General features: G+C 40.1%; 1 protein-coding gene across 1 annotated transcript; it reads left to right on the top strand.

Annotated features, from left to right (window-relative positions):
- Window positions 1-7,366: 7,366 nt before the first annotated feature.
- DYNLT3 (dynein light chain Tctex-type 3) lies at window positions 7,367-21,201 on the top strand. Its single transcript, XM_067545113.1, has 5 exons — window positions 7,367-7,522; window positions 9,775-9,816; window positions 15,345-15,468; window positions 16,984-17,061; window positions 18,707-21,201. The coding sequence occupies exons 1-5, from the start codon at window positions 7,493-7,495 to the stop codon at window positions 18,781-18,783; spliced, it is 351 nt and encodes a 116-aa protein (XP_067401214.1). The 5' UTR covers window positions 7,367-7,492; the 3' UTR covers window positions 18,784-21,201.
- The last annotated feature ends 683 nt before the right edge of the window (window positions 21,202-21,884 follow it).

Raw genomic sequence — 21,884 nt, 5'->3', positions numbered from 1 at the left:
AACTTTCTCCAGTGTGACAGCAGAGTACTGAATTTGCAACAAATAGTGAGCTAGTATGCTTTAAGGGTTTGTGTTGTGTATACACAGCCATCTTCAATGCGCACTAACTTATAGAATCATAGAAGATTAAAGGTTGGAAGGGACCTCAGGAGGTCATCTAGTCCAACACCCTGCTCAAAGCAGGACCAACCCCAACTAAATCATCCCAGCCAGGCTTTGTCAAGCTGGGCCTTAAAAACCTCTAAAGATGGAGATTCCACCACCTCCCTAGCTAACCCATTCCAGTGCTTCACCACCCTCCTAGTGAAAAAGCTTTTCCTAATATCCAACATAGACCTCCTCCACTGCAATTTGAGACCATTGCTCCTTGTTCTGTCAACTGCCATCACTGAGAACAGCCTAGTTCCATCCTCCCTGGAATTCCCTTCAGGTAGCTGAAGGCTGCTATCAAATCCCCCCTCACTTTTCTCTTCTGCAAACTAAACAAACCTAGTTCCCTCAGCCTCTCTCATAAGTCATGCACTCCAGCCTCCTAATCATTTTCAGTGCCTTCTTCTGGACACTCTCCAATTTGTTCACATCCTTCCTGTAGCGGGGAGTCCAAAACAGGACACAACACTCCAAATGCTGCTTCACTAGTGCCAAACAGAGGGGAATAATCACTTCCCTCAATCTGCTGGCAGTGCTCCTACTTATGCAGTCCAATATGCCGTTAGCCTTCTTGGCAATAAGATCACACTGTTGACTCATATCTAACTTCTTGTCCATTGTAACCCCCAGGTTCTTTTCTGTAGAACTGCTGCCTAGCTCGTCGGTCCCCAGTCTCTAGCACTGCATGGGATTCTTCTGTTCTAAATGCAAGACTCTGCACTTGTCCTTGTTGAACCTCATCAGATTTATTTTGGCCCAATCCTCCAATTTGTCTAGGTCACTCTGTATCCTATCCCTAACCTCCAATGTATCTACGACTCTCCCCAGCTTAGTGTCATTGGCAAACTTACTGTGGGTGCAATCCACTCCATATTCCACATCATTAATGAAGATGTTGAACAAAACTGGCCCCAGGACCAATCCCTAGGGCACGCCGCTTGATATCGGCTGCCAACTAGACATCGAGCCATTGATCGCCTCCCATTGAGCCCAATGATCTAGCCAGTTTTCTACCCACTTTATAGTCCATTCATCCAACCCCATACTACTTTAATTTACCGGCAAGAATACTGTGGGAAACAGCATCAAAAGCTTTGCTAAAGTCAAGATATATTACATACATTGCTTTCCCCACATCCATAGAGCCAGTCATCTCATCACTAAAGGCAATTAGGTTGGTTAGGCATGACTTGCCCTTGGTGAATCCATGCTGACTGTTCCCGATCACCTTCCTCTTCCAAGTGCCTCAAAATGGATTCCTTGAGGACCTGCTCCATGATTTTTCCAGGGATTGAGGTGAGGCTGATTGGTCTGTAGTTCCCTGGATCCTCGTCCTTCCCTTTTTTAAAGAAGGATATTTTTAAAGAACTATATTTGCCTTTTTCCAATCATCTGGGACCTCCCTCAATCGCCACAAGTTTTCAAAGATAATGGCCAGTGGCTCTGCAATCACATCAGCCAACTCCCTCAGCACCCTCAGATACATTGCATCCAGCCCCATGGACTTACACATGTCCAGCTTTTCTAAGTAGTCTGAACCTGTTCTTTTACCACTGAGAGCTGCTCACCTCCTCCCCATTCTGTGCTGCCCAGTGCAGTCATTTGGGAGCTGACCTTGTCCTGCAGAAAGAGGCAAAAAAAAAAAAAAAAAAAAAAAAAAAATAATTGAGTACTTCAGCTTTTTCCACATCATCTGTCACTAGGTTGCTTCCCCTATTCAGTAAGGGGCCCACACTTTCTCTGACCTTTTTCTTGTTGCTAACATCTTTGGAAACCCTTCTTGTTACTCTTCATGTCCCTTGCTAGCTGCAATTCCAATTGTGCTTTGGCCTTCCTGATTTTGCTACTGCATGCTCAAGCAGTATTTTTATACTTGGGTTAGAGTGGACTATACCCTCATGTAGACAAGCACTAAAACTGCACATGTGCAAACTGCAATTTTTCAAAGGTTTATAAGCTTTGCCAAAATTTTGGTGAATTTTCACTGGGATGGCTAAAAGCAAATTCCTGACACGAGAGTGGCCTCCCTGCCAAGTTTCAAGTTCCTGCTCCAAAACATGGAGGTGCGATAACCTCTTCTTTAAACTGATGTAAGAATTTTTTAACAAGGTAAAAATAACCTATTCTTCCTAATCACATTTTAGGAAATGCCTAATCATGCCTGAGTCAGACAGTTTGTATGGAAAGTTTCATCCCAAGTAGTTAAAATTTGTTAGAGTTCTGAACAACAAAAACAGGGTTTTATAATGGAAAGTTATAAACTTAACTGTGGCATCACTACCAACATCACATTTGATTTATAGAATTGTACATTTTACTAATCAACACATCAAAAATGAATTCACTCTAATTCTGCCTACTACTTGCCAGGATTCATAATATCACATGCTGGTAGATAAATACACAAACAAGGTATATGTTTTCTTGTTTTAACTTTGCCCTTTAAATATAAGCCTTTACCAAACTTGCTCCTGTGTACAGATGTCATCTTTACATGGCTGACAATGTTCTTTTGCTTAATTTGTTTTTATATCACATTAAAAGCTTTAATAGATAAATAACTCAGAAAATTATCCTTAAATGTAAATATTATCTAAACTCCAATTCACAAAATATTGTCATTCTGTTTTCACCTCAAACCCACCATGTCCGCACTCAACCAAATTGTGGCATAATTAGAAAAAGGAATAATAATCTACTAAACTACCCCAAGTATCATCTTCCTATATATTAACAGTCTTACAAGTCAGTTGTAACACAAATATTACTTTTTTAGTGCATTTAAGGGGTCAAGCCCTTAAAAGTATGATTAAATACTCAACATTTGGAAGCCTCCCTTTTCCCATCAGTTACAATGGATTTTGCACCAGACTGGAGTTCCTGCTGGGAAGTGATATGGGAGCTTATCCACACTGGAAAGTTACAGTGTTGTAGGTAGCATTAACCTAGACATTATGTTAACACTCATTGTAGATAAGGATTGTTGTGTTTAATGTTGCGGTACCTGATCCACAATGTGTCAGTCAACATGTGTTCTAACATGATGAAATTTTCCAGTATAGATAAGATCCTACAAGTACAGGATACTCTTTAAAGGGACCATTTACAGCTATGAAGATAGCAATACTATGACTCATTTAAGAACTCTCATTTAATAAGCATTTAATTATCCAGGGTGTAATTAGCAAACCAGTAGTTTTCTTTTAATATTAAAACAACTCTTGACAATACATATACATGATGGCCTAGATCCTGCATTCCTAATTCAGACAGAATTCTCATTAAACTTCTGGCTGAGTAAGGAGTGCAGGATCTGCCCTAACATGGTGAAGAAAGTCAGGATAGACTACTGCCAGAATTCTACTGCTTTTGTCTCTGGCAGTTTAAGGTAGACCTTTATTTTTTAACTATGATCAACATTTTTAATAAAAAGTGATATGAAAATTATCCATTGATACATTAGCAGCATTAGCATTGACATTCTATTGACTCCTCTCACGTAGCACAGACTTTACAGATTGCTACCACTCCCACATGTAAAATCATTTTCCTTCCCCAACAAGTATTTACTTGATATCACCAGAATAATTTCATAGAATCATAGTTTCGAGCTGCTCTGATTATTCTCTGCATTTATGAGCTCCTGTTCTGCATTTGAATGAAGTCTGCAGTGCATGAAGAAAGAACGAGTTCAGGGATCCACTTCTGCGTCATCTCTTTCAGCAAAGTTCACATTTCCTTTTGCAATTGACAGAACTATATTGCCTACCCATCTTCACTTGCCAGCTTATAGTTCCCTCTAGTGTAATAAAGCAATAAGTAGCATGATCAAAGAATACACCGTGGAACAGGAGGTCAAAATAATTCTTTTCAATTTACCAATGTTTGTGTGACATCAGTAAAAGCATTAATCATTCTCCTTGACAGGAGGAAGAATTTTGACAGTTGAAATTAGTTTAAAGATTAATCTCTCTGAGACAAATCAAATACACAATGCGAAAACAATAGCAATGGCTCTAATTGGGAATAAATATGTTATAAACAAAAGCACAGGTGAGCTAGAAGCTATTCTAATTTTATACTTTCCTACATTCTGAAAAGACACAAAGTGAAAGAAATTCTCCAACCTTGGGGTAAATCCCCCTTCCACACTGCTAATTTGTTCTCACAGTGCGGATCACTAGTGTATATTCTACACCTCATGTCTCACACAAAACGGCTATTACAGTAGTTAAATTCAGCAAGATGGAATTTTACCATTAGCTGTCATAGTAAAAATATATCTAAAAAAAATTAACATTTTGATTTGTTGGAGAAAGCTTCAGAGCAAGGAGTCCTGAGAAAGTGCTATGATACAACAATAAACTTTGAAATATGTTATACTGAAAAAACTGTATAATCTTCATGCATTTTTCCTTTATTCTGCTTCCATTTCATACAATCATAGAAGATTAGGGATGAAAGGGACCTCAGGAGGTCATCTAGTCCAATCCCCTGCTCAAAGCAGGACCAACCCCAACTAAATCATCCCAGCCAGGCAGTGTTTTAAGATCCAGTTTAACAAAAAGGATGGAGAGTCCACCACCTCTCTAAGTAACCCATTCCAGTGCTTCACCAGGCTCCTAGTGAAAATGTTTTTCCTCATATCCAATCTAGACCTCCCCCATCGCAACTTGAGACCATTGCTCCTAGTTCTGTCATCTGCCACCACTGAGAACAGCCTAGCTACATTCTTCCTGGAACCCCCTTTCAGGGGGTTGAAAGCCACTATCAAATCTCCTCTCTCTTCTCTTCCGCAGACCAAACAAGCCTAGTTCCCCCAGCCTCTCCTCATAGGTCAGGTGCTCCAGCCTCCTAAACATTTTTGTTGACCTCCTCTGGACTCGTTCCAATTTTACTATATCCTTTCTGTAGTGGGGGGCCCAAAACTGGACACAGTACTTCAGATGTTGCCTCACCAGTGCTGAATAGAGGGGACTGATCACTTCCCTCAATCTGCTGGCAATGCTCCTACTAATGTAGCCCAATATTCCATTAGCCTTCTTGGCAACAAGGGTACATTGTTGACTCATATCCTGCTTTTGGTCCACTGCAACCCCTAGGTCCTTTTCTCTAGAACTGCTGCCTAGCCAGATTGTCCCCAGTCTCTAGCACTGCATGGGATTCTTTTGTCTTAAGTGCAGGACTCTGAACTTGTCCTTGTTGAACCTCATCAGATTTATTTTGGGCCAATCTTCCAATTTGTCTAGGTCACTCTGTGTTCTGAACAAAAACAAAACACAAAAGTAACAACACTGAAAGTCTTCAGCTTGCAGTATTCTATGCTGGTTGCCCTTCCTTTTTGTCAGACAACTTCAGATAATGGTGGCTTCCTATTTATTCGTTAGTCATTGTTTTATTATGTGCAAGAATAAAAGAAAATGTCAATATTTACTTTTTTAATTATATGCAGCAACTAGAGAACATTACATTGCAATTTACTTTTAATACCATTCTGTAAAACGGTGAGTTTGTGTCAGATACATGCCAAGGTCATGCAGATAAATTCATCTAGAAGCAAAAGAAAAAAGTTATTGCTCCCCTGAGGAAGCGTCTCATTTATAGAATTATAAGGCTCCTTATCAGAGATAAAAGTAATTGGGCTTTGTTGTTTTTAAAATGAGACTGTAAATGCCTCACTGAAACATCCTGGAAGTTTCTTTTAGAATTACAGAAACGTGGCAGTTATGAATAAAAAGGAAATGTCATCCAATTCCAGGGAAAAAAATCTCAGGGACAATTCCTCGTTTACATTTTGCCTACCTACAGACAGGCAGAGCTGTGATTTCAAATGGTATTCTTCACTTCATTTATTACATTGTTACGGTGTACTGCTATGCCCAGCTGAACAACTGATAATTTTGACCCAGTGTGGGCTATACTTTCAGGATAGAAAAAACTGATTCCGCTGGTTATCAGCTGAAGTCTGTAAAATGTTCAGAGAACCTTCACAATTAAAGATGCTCTATAAGTGGACTATAAATATGAAAAGGCACTTTCAGACTTAGTTCTTTAGCACAGGAAACTATCTGGGTTTTATGCAGTACTGTGCACATTGTCAACGTTTAATAATAATAAAAACAAATTATCTTTCCCGTTTGCATGGGAGAATCCTGCCTGTATAACAGGGTCACTACACAGAATACAGTGTGCTATTATAGGTGAACTACAAAGGGGGAAAAGGGATCATACTACTTTAGGACATGAAGAAGGTCTGAAAGAATTTTTTTCCACTGCCTTTAAAAAAAACCTGAATTTTTGGTGTGTTGGTTTGTTTTGTCAACTTAAAACTTTATGACCAACAAAGTTAAAGGATTATGAAGTTGTAAGGGAAAAGCTGAAAACTGAGCAACTGAGGGCAAAAGATTTTTCCTCAGGCCGTTTAGGATGTTTGTATTAACTCGCATTTAACTCCAAAAGACCATCTGTAAAGATCCCACTATCCCAGCCCCCAATGAAGAGGTGCAAAAGCTCATAACTTAGAGTTTATAAATACAGCATTTTTCATCCACAAGATCGCAAAGTGATTTAACAAAAGATGCCTAAGCATCAGCCCCAGTTTTCAGCGGGGAAGATTTAAGCACAAAGAAATGAAATAATTTGCCCAAAATCACGCAGCTATAACATTTGTGACTCCAGGAAGAGAAGAAAGCCCTCCTGCCTGCCAGTCTAGGGCCTTCCCAGCAGGTCACACCTCCTGTCCACACAGTGCACAGCTGGATCCTCAAGAGTTCTCCAGCAAGTCCAGGACAAGCCAGATTTGATAGCCCTGATGTTACTGGGGGGTAAAAACATCAGGGCAAATAAAAACAAACCTCACACCAATTTCATAAGGCCCTATCCAGGCTTCATAATACACCGGGGCGGGGGGCGGAGAGGTTGAAAAGCACACAGGCCCATTTGCCTCCTTCCCCCTCCCTTTTATAGGTCAGGTCTGCTGAACACAGGCAGCGGTGAGGCTTTGCAGGCGGGTTTTCTCTACAGAGATCCGCAACCTGCCGGTTTGCTCCAAGACAGGGGCAGGCGTGGAGCCCAGGCTTGCAACTTTCCTGAGTCTCGTCTCCTCCCCTCCCCTCCCCTCGACCGACTCGCCCCTGCCCCGTTCATCCCCGCACCCCATCGACCGCCCCCTTTCCCCGCAGCGCCCTCTCGCTGGGCCGGGGGCCCCGCCACCCCCGGCGGCAGTCAGAGGCCAGCAGGGGCGGGCCCGCCGCTGGCGGAGGAGGCGGAGCCGCGCAGGGCCGGGCCGGGCCGGGCCGGGAGCAGGTGACGGGTCAGAGCCGCCGCCGGACTGAGCCGGGCCATGGAGGAGTTTCACCCCCACAACGACGAGGTAGGAGCCCGGAGCGCTGCGGGCGGCCCCGGGGCCGGGCTCGGGGCCTGCAGCGGAGCCGGCGCCAGAGACCCGCCCCAGGAAACAGCCGGCGGGCAGCGGGGCCCGGGCCCGGGGCCTCCAGAGTTGGGAGGCTCCTCTCCCAGCGCGGCGCCCGTCGCAGGGCCGGGCCCAGCAGAAACCCGGCTGGGCTGGGACTGGCCCCGGCCTCGGCCCCGGCCCCGGGGCGGGCAGTAAAACCTCAGGCGGGAGCCGGGCCCCCGTGTCCAGCTGCCACCTCCAGCTGGGTGGGGCATTTCTGGCGGGTTTTTGTTGTCAGGTGAGGGTGGTCCCCTCCCGTCCCCTCCTTGGTTGGGGTGAGCTTGTTCTCCTGGGGGTGCAGTAAGGACAGGGCAGGGCCCCCCTTTGAGAGGCCAGGCAGGGGATCCAGTGGGTGTGGGCAGTGAGTTGCAACCTGGCAGAGGGGGACAGCCCCTTTTCTTCCTGTGCTGGGGAAGGGGGAGACTAGGCTGGCAAGAAGCCTCAGCTCCAGCGGACGTGGGAGTGGCAGATAGTCAGACCTGAACCAGCAGCTGCTTCTTGCAGCTCCATTTACACAGAATAGTCAGGGGCGGTGAAGCAGAGCTAGAGCTGCTGCTGCACCAGAAGACAAGCTCACCAGTTGCTGGGGAGAAGGTATGAAAGAAAAAAAAAATCACATCCACAGGTTGAAGCCTTCTTGCACAAGGAGTGCTGAGGTGGGGTTGGCAAGCAAGTGCAGCCGATTTAAAATAAGTTTATAAAGTTCACGCTGAATAAATCCACACAACAGGCTTGTGCCTCCCTGTCTTCCTGTGTAAAAAAAATGGAATATATATATATATATATATATAGAGATATATATATATATATATAGAGATATATATATATATATATAGAGATATATATTCCTAGAACAATTCTTGAGCTTTAAAAAGAGTACGTGGAAGTTGAAAGTGGCAAAATGGCTTTAGAGAGACTGATTTGATTTAGGGCTAGTTCCTGCAAGTGGATCTGCTTGTCCAGCCTCCTAGATTGTACACAAAGCCCTGTTGGCATCAGTAGCTGGGGTCCACCTGCACAAAACCAGTTTCAGGATCTGGCCCTTTAAGAATTAAGGGACAGTCTTCCTAGGGTGCAGTTGATATTTCAAAAACAACATTTGAAAATCCACCAAGTGTAGTTATCTGTTGATATTTGACAAATTGGAACTTCTGGGCCCACTCTAAGAACAGTAAAGTGAATGACAAGATTGTATTTATTTCATTTTGCCACTCTGCTCCCCAGCCAGAGCAGAAGAATTAAACTAATCAGCTTTAGTTTATTCATTTGTGCCTTTGCACAGGAACCACTAGAACAAAGGAACCACTAGAACAAAGTGAAAATGACAAGAATTAGTACTTTCTTCTTGGGTACTGTGTTTGTGCATCTGTTTTTACACTTTCTATAGCACCCGACACCAAAGTGCTACATATTAGGTGAGGCTTGTGGGGGAGTGTAGGGAGAAAACATGTAGAATAAACAGAGAAAACTAACAGATGAAAAGGGAAAAATTGGAGAAAAATGAAGAGAAAACTGGCGATTTAAATTAAAAAAATATTCTGAACAAGTGACTTGGTATGCTAGCACCTATGAAACTCAGCTGTTGTAGTTCTAGGATTGCCAGAAGCTGGGAATGGGCCACAAGGGATGGATCAACTTGATTACCTGTTCTGTTCATTCCCTCTGAAGCACCTGGCATTGGCCACTGTTAGAAGATGGGATACTAAGCTAGATGGACCACTGGTCTGACCTAGTAAGGCTGTCCTTAGGATTGCTATCTCCTGTTTTATAGTTTTCCATCAAAATGAGTGTAAAAATCTATCCATAGGAGTTGTTTGATCTCAGTGGGAGAGGGATTGGGACTTCTGTGAAGGGAGTTCTGTTCAGTCTTTTTTCCTGGTGAATATTCATGATGATATGTAAGGCATATAAGATGGTATAAGAATCTTTTAGGATAATGAAAATTGAGCTTGTACTCTAGCATCCAGGCTTCAGCTTGTAAAACCTCTCTTTATGAGGGGGTTGTAGCACAGGGATTAATGCCAGATGGCAACTGCATTTTGATCTAATTGCAGTTTAAAATATAATTTAACAGGGTGTGGTGCTTAAACTATATCCCAAATGTTTGTCTTCCCAAAACAATGTGAAATGCTGTAAGCAACTGGTTATAATTTTAACTCTTTAAATTATAGATGACCTTCAATGCTGAGGAAGCGCACAACATCGTTAAGGAGGTAGGTTGTATTTTAACAATTTTAGTGAGGAATGAAATACAATATTTACAAAAAGCTGCACTTTGAGCACACAATGATCTCCATTGCCATAATAAAATGTCACTTTCAATTATACAGTAATTTCATGTACTTTGAATGTACAGGTGTATTTGTTAAATATAATTTTGAAATTAGTTTTGAAGACAGATTTTTAATGCCTTTTTATACATGGAAAGTAGGCTATGATGAATAGTCTAGTAGAATTTGTTAAATACAATACCATGGCAACCAGCCACTGCATAGTGCAGAGCTTATTGCTTATAAATCCTGTAGAGTTCTGTAGGAGACAGTGTATTATGATAAGACTCCCTGGAGGACTTTGCAGACTGCAAGTCCTTCTCCGCATGTCTTGTCAAACTGGACATTTAAAGACTGTTCCAGTATGCATAGGAAGCACAAAAACAGTGTCAGATAAGCAGTTCAGCTCTTTACACAACTAACCTTTCAAGGTAAGGGCAAATACTGTACAACAAATGTTTTGTTTTTTGCATCTGATACTGGGAATTAAACCAAGTATCCAGCCCCCATTTCAAAACATAACTAAAGCTACCATACTATTGTCTAGCCTTAACACAGCTCTACAAAGACTAGAATCCCTAAGATGATGATTTGAGTACACAGTCATAAAACAGTATAAAATAATAAATGGAAGACAATAGTCCTGTCTTACTTCCTGTAAGTGTCACAGTATATAAAGGTTGATCAAAACTAGTTGAGGAGTTTGATCCTGCCCATCCTTAGGACACAGTTCTCCTAAATAACATCACTGGGCGTTCAGAGTGCATTGGGTCCAAAAAGCGTACCTAGTCTAATTTAATCATGTAGACCCTTTTCAGTTGTTAATTTATCTACAATTTAATATTGGTCAATATTATGTTTAGTCTCAACATGTGAATTCACAAGACTGTATTCCTTTATGATAGAGGCTGCAATTTAATGAGAATTAGAAGGGATTAAATTTAGGGAAAAAAAGCTTTCAGTGTATCATTTTAACTTTACATTGTTGGGTTAAACAGATTTGCATTGTTTCCATTAGAGATGCTCCTTTACTGAAATAAAAAAATATTCTCTTCCATTAGCACTTAGGAACCCATACTGCACTTCAAAACACAAGCAGCAACACCTCAACATTCCAGGTAGCCACAGATTATCAGTAAGAGTAATGGGAAATTTTACTCACATGTATATTTCCCATTATTGGGAAATAAACTCAAACTATTCACTTGACCAGATTGTTTGAAAATATTCAGTGTAAAAAACACATTAAGGCAGAGTTAAAGTTGCTGGGTGGTATGTGATCCTGTTGTAGAATGCTGAGTTGAGCAAAACAAACTATTTCCTGGTTTCCAGAAGAGTTAAAGTTGCCCTGTATTAGATCTTAACTCTGCCCTCTTTCAGCAGTGCCCAGTTCACCCTGATAACACACACCTTTACTCTGCCAACCCCACAGCTCAAGAGGTCTTCTAGTCAAGTTCCCTGCACTCAAGGCAGGACCAATCATAACTATTTAGCCCATCCCTGACAGGTGTCTGTCCAACCTGCTCAATACTCCAGTTGAGACCTAATCAGCATATATGGCACGGAAGAATTGCTTCTTGTATCTTGCATACAAACACTCCTGCTAATACAGCTCAGAATGATAATTGCTTTTTTTGCAGCAGTGTGACTGATTCACATTTAGCTGACCCCCCAGATCCCTTTCCACAGTATTCCTTCCTAGACAATCATTTCTCATTTTGTGTGTGTGCAACTGATTGCACCTTCCTAAGTGGAGTACTTTGCATTTTTCCATATTAAATTTCATCCTGTTTATTTCAGACTGTTTCTCCAGATTATTTTGAATTTTAATCCTATCTTCCAAAGCACTTGCAACACCTCCTAGCTTGGTATCGTTTAGAAAGTACATTTATAAAGTTTGTAAGTCCTTATCTAAATCATTGATGAAGATACTGAGCAGAACCAGATCCAGGACTGATCCCTGTGGAAACTCAATATGCCCTTCCAACTTGACTGTGGACCACTATAACTACTTTCTGGAAACGGTTTTCCAATCAGTTTTGCACTCATAACTCCATTTAGGCTGTATTTCCCTAGCTTGTTTATGAGGTTATGCGAGACAGTATCCAGTCTTACTAAAGTCAAGATTTACCCCTTCTCCCCCATCCACATAGCAGGCTGATCTGACAATTTATTCTTGACAAATCCATGCTGGCTTTTACTTACCACCTTATCTTCTAGGTGTTTGCAAATTGGTTGCTTAATTATTTGCTCCATAGCTTTCCCAGTACTAAAGTTAAGCTTTTTATATGCACATTCCTCACCTGCTTTCACAACTCATTCATTCTCGCCTACAGAACTCCATCTAACACCATTAAAGGACAAAAAGAAAAATAGTTGCACACACCACCTTCCCCGTGTTCCCCTAGAGCTGGCAGTAGCTAATGGGAATTATTTGTATACACTCCAGGTGCAGTCAGTGTGTTGTGTGTTTGTGCTAAATGATGGAGGCAATAGTTGGGCCTGTTTGTTAAAGGTATGTTTGGGATTTGAGGATGTATGGATTATTTTGAAGTGCATGATACATCTTTGATTGGGATTTGAGGCGATCTTGGTTTTGCACCCTCTGTGCATGAGCAAAGGGAAGAGCTGCATGTCTACTGCAGGACACAATATGCATCATTTCAGTGCAGAATTGCATGTTAGCTTCTATGCCTTGCAAATTATGTATTAAAAAGGATATCAGCAGCAAGCTGGGGTATGAGAGCTATCTAAGATTTGTCATCTACATGCACTCTTGGGAAAATGTGATCAGTGTCAGAAGTAGCTGTACTGAATGGTGGAGGTAGTAGTTAGCTTGCTTGGTAGAGGTAGTTACAAGGGCTGTGGATTACTTTGCCACGCGTGACAGCTGATTTTGATATGAAGAGATCAATCTTTTCCACCGTCTCATGCATGAAGAAAGGGAAAAGAAGGTACCTGTGTACGTTCTGGCTGCACTGTGCATCATTGTGTAGATTGTTGATAGCAAGGCATAGGGCTTTTGTCCCAAAGGACATTAGCAGAATGATATATGGTAGAATAGGATATTAGCAGAATTTGACATAGATAGAATGAGAGGATTTTAATGCTCTAATGATGGTTAAGTGGAAGTGTAGGTTGAGATGGCATCCTGTGAGTTGTAAAAGGCTGCGAACTGGTTCTTAAATACTCACGTGATATTCTTTCTGGGGAATTGGGTTAAGTGTAGACCAGGGTCTGGAATCTCATGTCAAAGGCCAGCGTAAGTATGCGGTATGTGCATGCTTGAAGGGGGTAGATGGAAGGTGGTATTTGGCGATAGTCTCCTCCATCCCCCTCTCTTTTTCCCTTTTATAGTGTAGAGCTGGAATATTGGGGTTGAGAATGAGTCAGTTGTAAAAGCATGTACATTTCAACAACTCTTAGGGCAGCAGAATAAAAGTTACATGTGTTAACGAGGTATATTGGGATATTGCTGAAAAAGAGGGCACAGTTAAGGTTTCATGGGCAACTTTAACTGCATTTCCTGGTTTTCAGAAGTTTGAGTTTTGCTCAACCTAGTGTTCAAGGGGATGATCTACCACTAAGCAGCCTTAACTCTGCATTAGTGAAGTTTTTTGCCATTGAATTTCCTAATTTTTTTTTTTTAAACAGGAAAAGATGTTAGTAGTATTAGTAATCACTTAGGCAGTTGTACACATGTCCTGCAATTTGCATATCAAGCAAGCCAGCTCACCGCCATCCTGCCATTTCCTCCCCCACTCCTTGCTCCACACACGCTCAGCTAGACCCCATCAGCCCTGTTCTGGCACAGCTCTCCAGCCATACCGCTGACCCCTTCACTACATCCCCCCCTTTAACCTGGTCCCCTCCCCACCACCATAAGCAGGGAACGTATCTCCCTGAAGTCTTCATGCCCTGGTATACAACTATTTCTATTGCTGTTATTTTCCCCACCTCTTATAACCCAACTCACATGCAGTGCCTTGAGTTAAGAACAGCTATGTTACAGGTGGAATAGTGTCCCTGTTCAGGTTTCAAATGGTTGGAGGGAGGAGTTGGATTTTTCTTGATGGCCCTGCCACAGTGTTTCTATTATAAAAATAAAGACCGTATTATATTTGAGAGAGAGATCTTCTCACCCTGTCCAGTAAAACTACCTCAAACGGTGAGGTTTCACAGCTTGTAATGCTTCTGTACCATGCAGTACACATTCTTTGGTCAGCCATGAACCATCCGACTTCCTGATTAATCTTCTAACACTTAACTTTCATCTTACTGATGTAGCTATTATGCAGACACTCAGCAGAATCGGAAAACTACCCGCGTGCCTGGACACACGTCTAATGTGGTCCAAATCTGCTCTCAGACATTGAATGAGGTGGAGACCAGGAATAAGACCCAGATTAGATAGATCACAACTTCAGATCACTGGTTACACTCCACAAAGTGGGCAAAACACAATACCAATGCAGGCCACCTGCCTCAACCCAAATCAGCCTGTCAGGGTGTACTTCTTACTGTTTGGAAAATTTCTGCAACCTTGTGATCCAGGAATTGCCCAGAATCCACATGTTGACAACCCTGGCAACACACATTCCTTTTCTCTCAGCAGATAAGGTACCTGCACTGCCAATTCCAAACCTCCATGCTGTGTCTTTGGACATCACATTAATCTCTCCCCAAGATTAGAAAGTAGCCACCCATTCCTCCGCTGCCCTCACAGCTGCAACCCCTCTTCCCGTCCCCCATTTCCTCTTTCCCCTGCCCCAAAGTTCTGTCTCCTCCCCACCTGCTACAACAAAAACTTTGGTTAGACTGCCTGCTGACTGTTCTGCTATGTTCACAGTAAAACCTCCCCATAAAATAAACACAAGACACCTTGTAGCTAGCAACATGAGCTATTAAATCTTTATTGTGCAGGTGTACAAAAGGTTCAGACTAGAAAAGTCACGTTCAAGGGTGGGGGTGTTCAAGGGGGTGTTCAAGGAAATGTACTGAAATTCCTCGGTGAACTACCCATAAAGTAGCTGCACAGAAACCCTTTTTCCCTTTACTAGTGCATGTAAACTATAATCCTTCCAGGCAAGGAAAGTGAACATGTTCTTAGATACCCAGTCTCACTTAGTGGGTGCCATGCATGATGCAGCCTTAACTATTTAAAGTTCTCTTTTACAATAAGTTTCTACTGACAGCCTCATTTTACCACATCAGTTGTGCCTTTGAATTAGGCAGAAGAATATGTAGTAAATCTCCCAGGATCTATGGATTCAGAATTATATTTTTATTTCCCAATTCAGCAACTAATATGCAGTGAGCTAAATTGATTAGACATGATTATTTTAAGACACTGGTGCCCTGCAAGCGTTCTGAGGTTATTTAGTAAATACTTGGAGTTACTCTATTAAACCTGATTTGAGACGTTTCATATTGACAAACTACTAGTGCAATTGATTTTTCTTCATTTTTAGTGCATAGAAGGAATTTTGGGCAAGATGGATTACAGTCACAACAAAGTCAATCAGTGGACTGCAACTATAGTGGAGCAATCTTTAACACATCTCGTAAAACTTGGGAAAACATACAAATACATTGGTAAGTACCAATATCCACACTTTCCCTTATACAATTCAGATGAGTAATTACTGGAAAGAATTCATTTTCAAGCTACGAGGTACTTTGAAGTTTAAAAGCATACCCTCTTTTAGTTTTCTCCTAGACTTCTCCCCCCTCCCCCCAACATGTGATTAAGAATTGAGAAAACGTCTATTTCATTGTGTGTATGCTTAAGCACTTACACATGTATATGCAATAAAGCTGGCAATTTTTTCACTGTGCTAAATGCTGATAGTGTATCTAGTCCTATACAAGACATACAGTAAAGATGGTCCCTTTCCTGAGAAGCTAAATCTTATCTTTCCTGCTTCCCTTTCAAAATCAGTGAAAAAGTAAAGAAAACCCAAAGTTATTGCCAAAAAAATTTCCAGTCATTTCAGAAGGCAGGTTGTATTAATCTGAATCTTTACCTAAAGGACTTTACCCTAAACCTCAAATACAAATATTTCTACAGTACACACCCTTTTAGAGGCTGTTCAATTGATTGAATCCTAAAGGGTAGATCGTATCCACTGTTTTCATGGATGCACACATGGAGGAGAAATTAAAAGCAAGAAGGTATACTTTATGCCCGCCTTGGCCCTTATGTGGGAACTGGACACAATGGCAGGGGCAGGTCTTTCCTTCGGGAGGTGCAGGGACTTCTTCCAGCTAGAGCTGATGCTGGCACTTGCTTCTTCAAAGGCAGCTGGACTATGCTAGATGCTGCACCTACTTAAGAAGTGACTTAGGAGTACATGCTGCTTCTGCTCTGAGGCGTTCCAAAAAGCACCATCTGTGTCAGGCACAATTCTCCTGCAACTCACTGGGACAGCGTGCCTCCACATCAACTTAACGAAGGGTTGTGCCTTCAAATGCAAATGAACTCTAAATATTTTAAAAGGTAATTAGAGAACTTAGTCCTACCACTGAGCTTTCTGGGAAAGCCATTACTTTCATACCACTAGGGTTATGTCTACACTGCGAGCTAGAAGTGTGATTCTACTACTTGTGTATACATACTTGTGCTAGTTCTCATTGAGCTAACTAGAGTATAAATAGCTGTGTAGTCTTGGTAGCAGCAGCAGAGGCATGGCTGAGCCTGAACCAGTGGCTATGTACTCAGCCTGGCTTGGCCATGTCTCCACTGCCACTACCTGTGCTACTACCTAGCCTAGAAGATATCTAAACAATTACCCTAAAATGATAGATCAGTGTTAAGACATTTTCAGTAGACTTGATAGTGAAACAGTATTAAGACTTTTAAAGGAAGTGTTGCAGAATAGCTTTCCTTGTTTTGAGACCTAGTTAAAAGGTAAATGAAGGCTTGCAGATCAGTAAAATGGGAGCTTGCATGTAAGTGTGTGATAAAAAGAATAGCAGTCGCTTTCCTTTGTGTCATTAAATTGATTCTTGGCTGCATTTTGAGGTTTCCAATTATGTGTTTCATTCAGTCTGCAGATTCATGAGCCTTTTGTTTTAATAAAACACTGATTTTATTACTCTGTTCTTCAGTAACTTGTGCAGTGATGCAGAAGAGTGGAGCTGGTCTCCACACAGCAAGCTCATGCTTTTGGGATACCACAACTGATGGTAAGTTCCCTCATTCAGATTCAAGTCAAATAAAGTATCTTCACTTTTTTTTAGTGAAAGGTCTCACTGGTGCTCAGCCATGTTATATTTTTTAGCAGTTTGAAGGTTGATTACAAAAAGCCACCAATTCCAGAACTGGACCCCTTGTTTACATTTTCAACAGGTGCGCCAGGATTGAATGAACATGGATGGAGTACACTGAGTGCCTGCATACACTCAGGGTATAACAAAATTAGCAGTACCATTGGCTTCAGTGTAAAAGAAGGATTGTGCAAATTAGTCCCCAGAGAAGATCTTCAGTTGTAGGGACATTGACTTAATTAGTAGCATGTGCGCTAAATTTAAGTTTGCAACTCCTTAATGTCTGCCTGCTTAAAATAACTGCCCTACTCTAATGGTGAAGCTGGCATAAATAAAAATAGTCTTATTTTTTAGTTAAAGCAGAAATAGTTTGACTAATGTTGTTATAGCTTTTATTTCTTCCTTGTAGTCAGTTGGGGTGTTCCTTATTTTATTCACTTCTGCATTATTTCCAAGTGCTTCTATTTCAGTTCACGATGTGTGGTAAGATTATTCGAATGCTTTCAACCCTGCCAAGACTGATTTTCTTCAAGTACTGTAGAAAAAACTTAAAATGAAGCAAGAGTCTTTTGTAAAAAGGGTTAATACTGCATTTAAAAACACAAGACTAGGCATTAGTTAGAAAATAGATTCTAATGAAAAAGTACAGGACAGCGTTTGTGTTAGCGTGTGTGTGTGTGTGTATATATATATATTGCTGGCTTTAGAAATGTCAGAACAGCAGTTCTTTTGCTCATTTTCCATTATGTCTATGTAAATAAAACTATGCCGTCTTATCTATGTTCTTAATGTCTTAAATTTGATTCTATTCTTATAGAACCATGGAAATCTTTTTACATACAAAAAAAGCAAAAGAGCCAAGAAGTACATAAAATGATTTGAAAATATTAATTCATTGGCTGAACATGGAGGGAGGGCAAATTGCTTGTTGGCAGGGTGCCAAGGACTATTTCTTAAACAAATAAATTTAAAAAACCTCATTCTAAACCAGTCTTCTCTCCCTGTGGCTGTGCCAGATAAGCTTAACGTGTAACTATCAAACGCTGTATGTTGAGTGACAGGGAAGAAGAAATGATTCTATGGCATCAGGAATATTGGTTCATGAGGACAGAAGGAAGTCATTAGAGCTTTTCATCCTATTCTTACACCTCACAGCTATTTACATTTCTCTGCTCTTTAGCTGCAGAAACAAAAGTTTTGGCCAGGTTTATTTTCAGAAAGGTGCAAAAGCTCCATAACAAAGAAATAGGAACATTAGAACTGAATTTGTTATATTATATTGAGTTTTAAATAAGATAAAAAGCCAAGTTTATTAGTAAATAGTAGTATATGTATGTATGATGCAGTTTTGATGGTATTAGTTTCTGTATTACAAAGAGAAAAAACGTAAGAGTAAATTCATCTTTATGGACAGGATTACAAATTCCTATTACAATTCCTCAGAGAAATCAGTATCCGATTTATTTACCCTTCATTTCTGGTCATTTGCACTGAAACATAGTAGAATTTAGCAGACCAAATATCGGGAGCCAGCCTATTCTGATTTTTTTAAATTATCTTTTAGGTACCTGCACAGTGAGATGGGAGAACCGGACTATGAACTGCATTGTCAATGTTTTTGCCATTGCTGTTGTCTTGTAACTAACTGGAGAACAAAAATTAAGTTACACCAAAGCCTTTAAGAGCAGAAAGTATCAATCTTAAACATATTGCTATTATTTAATACTGTTTATGCACTAAAGAAAAAGGTATGCAACATGCTCTAAAGTCCACTACACAAAGTGTACATTCTGAGCAAATTCTTTGTTTTAACTCGTGTCAACTAGCTTTTCTTCAGTAAATTTTAGCTGTTTAAATATTCCAGATAGATATGTTAAACTGGAGATGTCATGATATTAATCAAATGAGAATATGGATATTTGCATCAAAGGATTACATCTATAATGCAAGCAAAAGTGTGACTAGCACAGGTAGACATACCCCATGCTAGCCTAATCTAGCTAGCACAATAGTATAGATGTGACTGCACTGGCTAGCTGTCCAAATACAAGCCCGTGAGGGAGCATGGGTATGTACTCAGGTTACCAGCCCATGGTGAAACCTGTGCCACCATGTCTACACTATTGTTATATAAACTAGCTAGATTAAAGAGAACACAGCATGCCTACCCACACTACAGTCACACCTTCACCTGCAGTGTAGACATAGGCAAATTGACACTTTACTTGCAGGGAAATGGAGTAATCTAATTAGCAGAAGAAAGATGGAAGGATACAAGTGTTAAGAAACAGACTAAAATGCAGATGGGAACAGGTTAGGAATACATTCACCATATGCCCAGTGTTGAATGATAAGTATCAGTGCCTCATATTGGATTAAACAAGGCTATTTCTATATTATGCCCTGATACTGCATGAACACCACAGTTACTTGATCAAGCATAAGAAAAACACAAACAATTTATAAGTTTATGCTTTTCTGCTTGGGGCACACAATGACTTATTCATGCCAAAGCATTTATTTCTTCAGTGACTCTAGTCCTTTTAAAGGGCATGATCTTTCGTCAAATGTCATTTGGAATATTGCCATTGAATTCAGTGGAAACATTATTGGGTCTACTGTTCATTAGCACTTGATAAGAATTAATACGTATTTCTTAAGAAGAATTTACCAAATTATTAAACTAGTTTGATCTGGTCTGATTGGTTCAGTGACTAGAAAAATGTAGGAAAGCTTGTGACATCAGCACTTTACACATTCCTGATCCACTTTTAGGAGGTAGCCTTTCCTAACTAAGGGCCCAATTCTACACCATTGACATCACTAGAATTAGAATTGGGCCTTGATTGCTCAAAGTTATGTACAGTAACCATATAGAGTGACACAAATGAGTGTGTTCGTAGGAGACGCCCACATTTTTAAAAGGGCCTTATTCTCTCTTTTAGTACAAATACATGATGCTGAACATATCCTTAAATTATATTAATAAAAGTATTGCTTACACTCCAAGTCTAACATTGTGTAGTAACTATGGAGTAATAAGTTAAAAATTAGTAACATAGCAAAAAGCCTCCATTTTGCAAACATTCACATATGTGCGCAGTTTATGGATGAGTAATTCTATTGACTTGCATGAGACATTCACATGTGAGTAAAATTATTCTTGTGTATAAACATTTGCAGGACTGGGGCCTACATTTTAGTCAATGAATGCGTACATTATTTAAATTTTCAAGTATCTGTGCTGATAATAAAAATACCTAAGTGGTTACTGCCACTGAGTGGCAGCCAGTTTAAGTTCTGCCATATCTCAAAACACTGCTTAAAGATTTTTTTATTTACTGCATATCTTTAGAATAGATAGTAACTATCTAATAGTTGCTATAAATCTGCCTTGCGTTTTAACATGGACTTTGAAAGCATCGCTTCAATTTTATGCAGTTTTGATATTTTTTAAAATTATTTCACAGAGCCACTCTGATTTGGTCAAATAGCAAATATGTCCTTAAAATAAGTTACAATAACCTTAGTTGTTCAGATTGTATAAAAAATTGCTACAAAGCTCCAGAAGTTAGAACCTACATACACCTAGAATACACAATGCTAGTTCAAAATGTATTGCTTTGCAGGCATAAATAAAAAAAGAATTCAGCTTTTATATGAGTGCAAGTAGAGTTAAGCTCTAGAACATTGCATTTATCTAGCAGGCAGGTATAGTGTGAAAACATTTGCATGGTGCACTGAATTTCAGATACAGAATAAACAAAAATAGTTTGGTTTAGGGTAAGATGTGGATGCATAAAAATATAGGGATAGCTACTATCCCATTAGTTTTATAAGCTTTAGCTGCCATGACTGGAATAAATATTCCTAATAGCCATTAACTTTGTTAGTCTTTTTTGTTGTACTTGAAGATAAGATACTCTGAACAAGATATCACTTTGTAACTAGGCTTGGTGGAATTCCACTGTGGAAAAGCTCACTAAAAATCTTTAAAATATTGATTGTTGTAAAGTTGCTTCATTTTGTTTCTACCAAAAATAAAGATGGTTTGCCTTGGTTGTGTTTATCTTTGATATGATCAGATCATAAGACAGCTTGCTACAGTATTTCTTCCTCCACCTTTTACTGTTTTATACAAGTGAAGTTTGTTATTGCAAGTGTATTGATATTTTGGAAGTGATGGATTTGTCCTGGCAAGTGTCCCAAAATTCATGGAGTAGTGCCAATTTCTCATACTTCAACATTACATTCATCCTCTTACTGCCTTTCATGCTATTTTACAAGATAATCTGTTGATCCAATAAAAATTATCTTTACAGAAGCTTTAAGGCCAAGTCCCTTTATTCTACATTGTTTAATTGCTGACCCATTACAAGACATTACATCATGTACTTTTTTTCTCTTCAATGACTACTTTAACTACAAATGTTTAACATTATAATTTATCCTAAAACCCATTACTGCATTGTTCAATACATAGGTATTTTTAAATACCTTTTATTTCCAAGCATCTCAAAGCACTTTTATTTCAACAAGCACAAGATCTCAAACAAAACTCTTTCTCTGACTTATCAAGAGTAAAATAGCTGTGGATTACAAAGTATGTAATTTTATTGTTGCATTCAACAAGGGACCTCTAGCAATTTAATAGTTTGTTCCTGCCAGCATGGAAATCACAGAATTACTATCATACATGCAGTCTTATTCTTCATGGGATGAAGATGAGTTTGCATTGGAAC

Source organism: Emydura macquarii, unplaced genomic scaffold, assembly GCF_026122565.2.
Source record: "Emydura macquarii macquarii isolate MOO-44397 ecotype Brisbane River unplaced genomic scaffold, CSIRO-AGI_Emac_v2 contig_1043, whole genome shotgun sequence".
Classification (NCBI taxonomy): Eukaryota; Metazoa; Chordata; order Testudines; family Chelidae; genus Emydura; species Emydura macquarii.
Note: the sequence above shows the minus strand (reverse complement) of the source record. Positions and strands in the feature narration are given on the sequence as shown.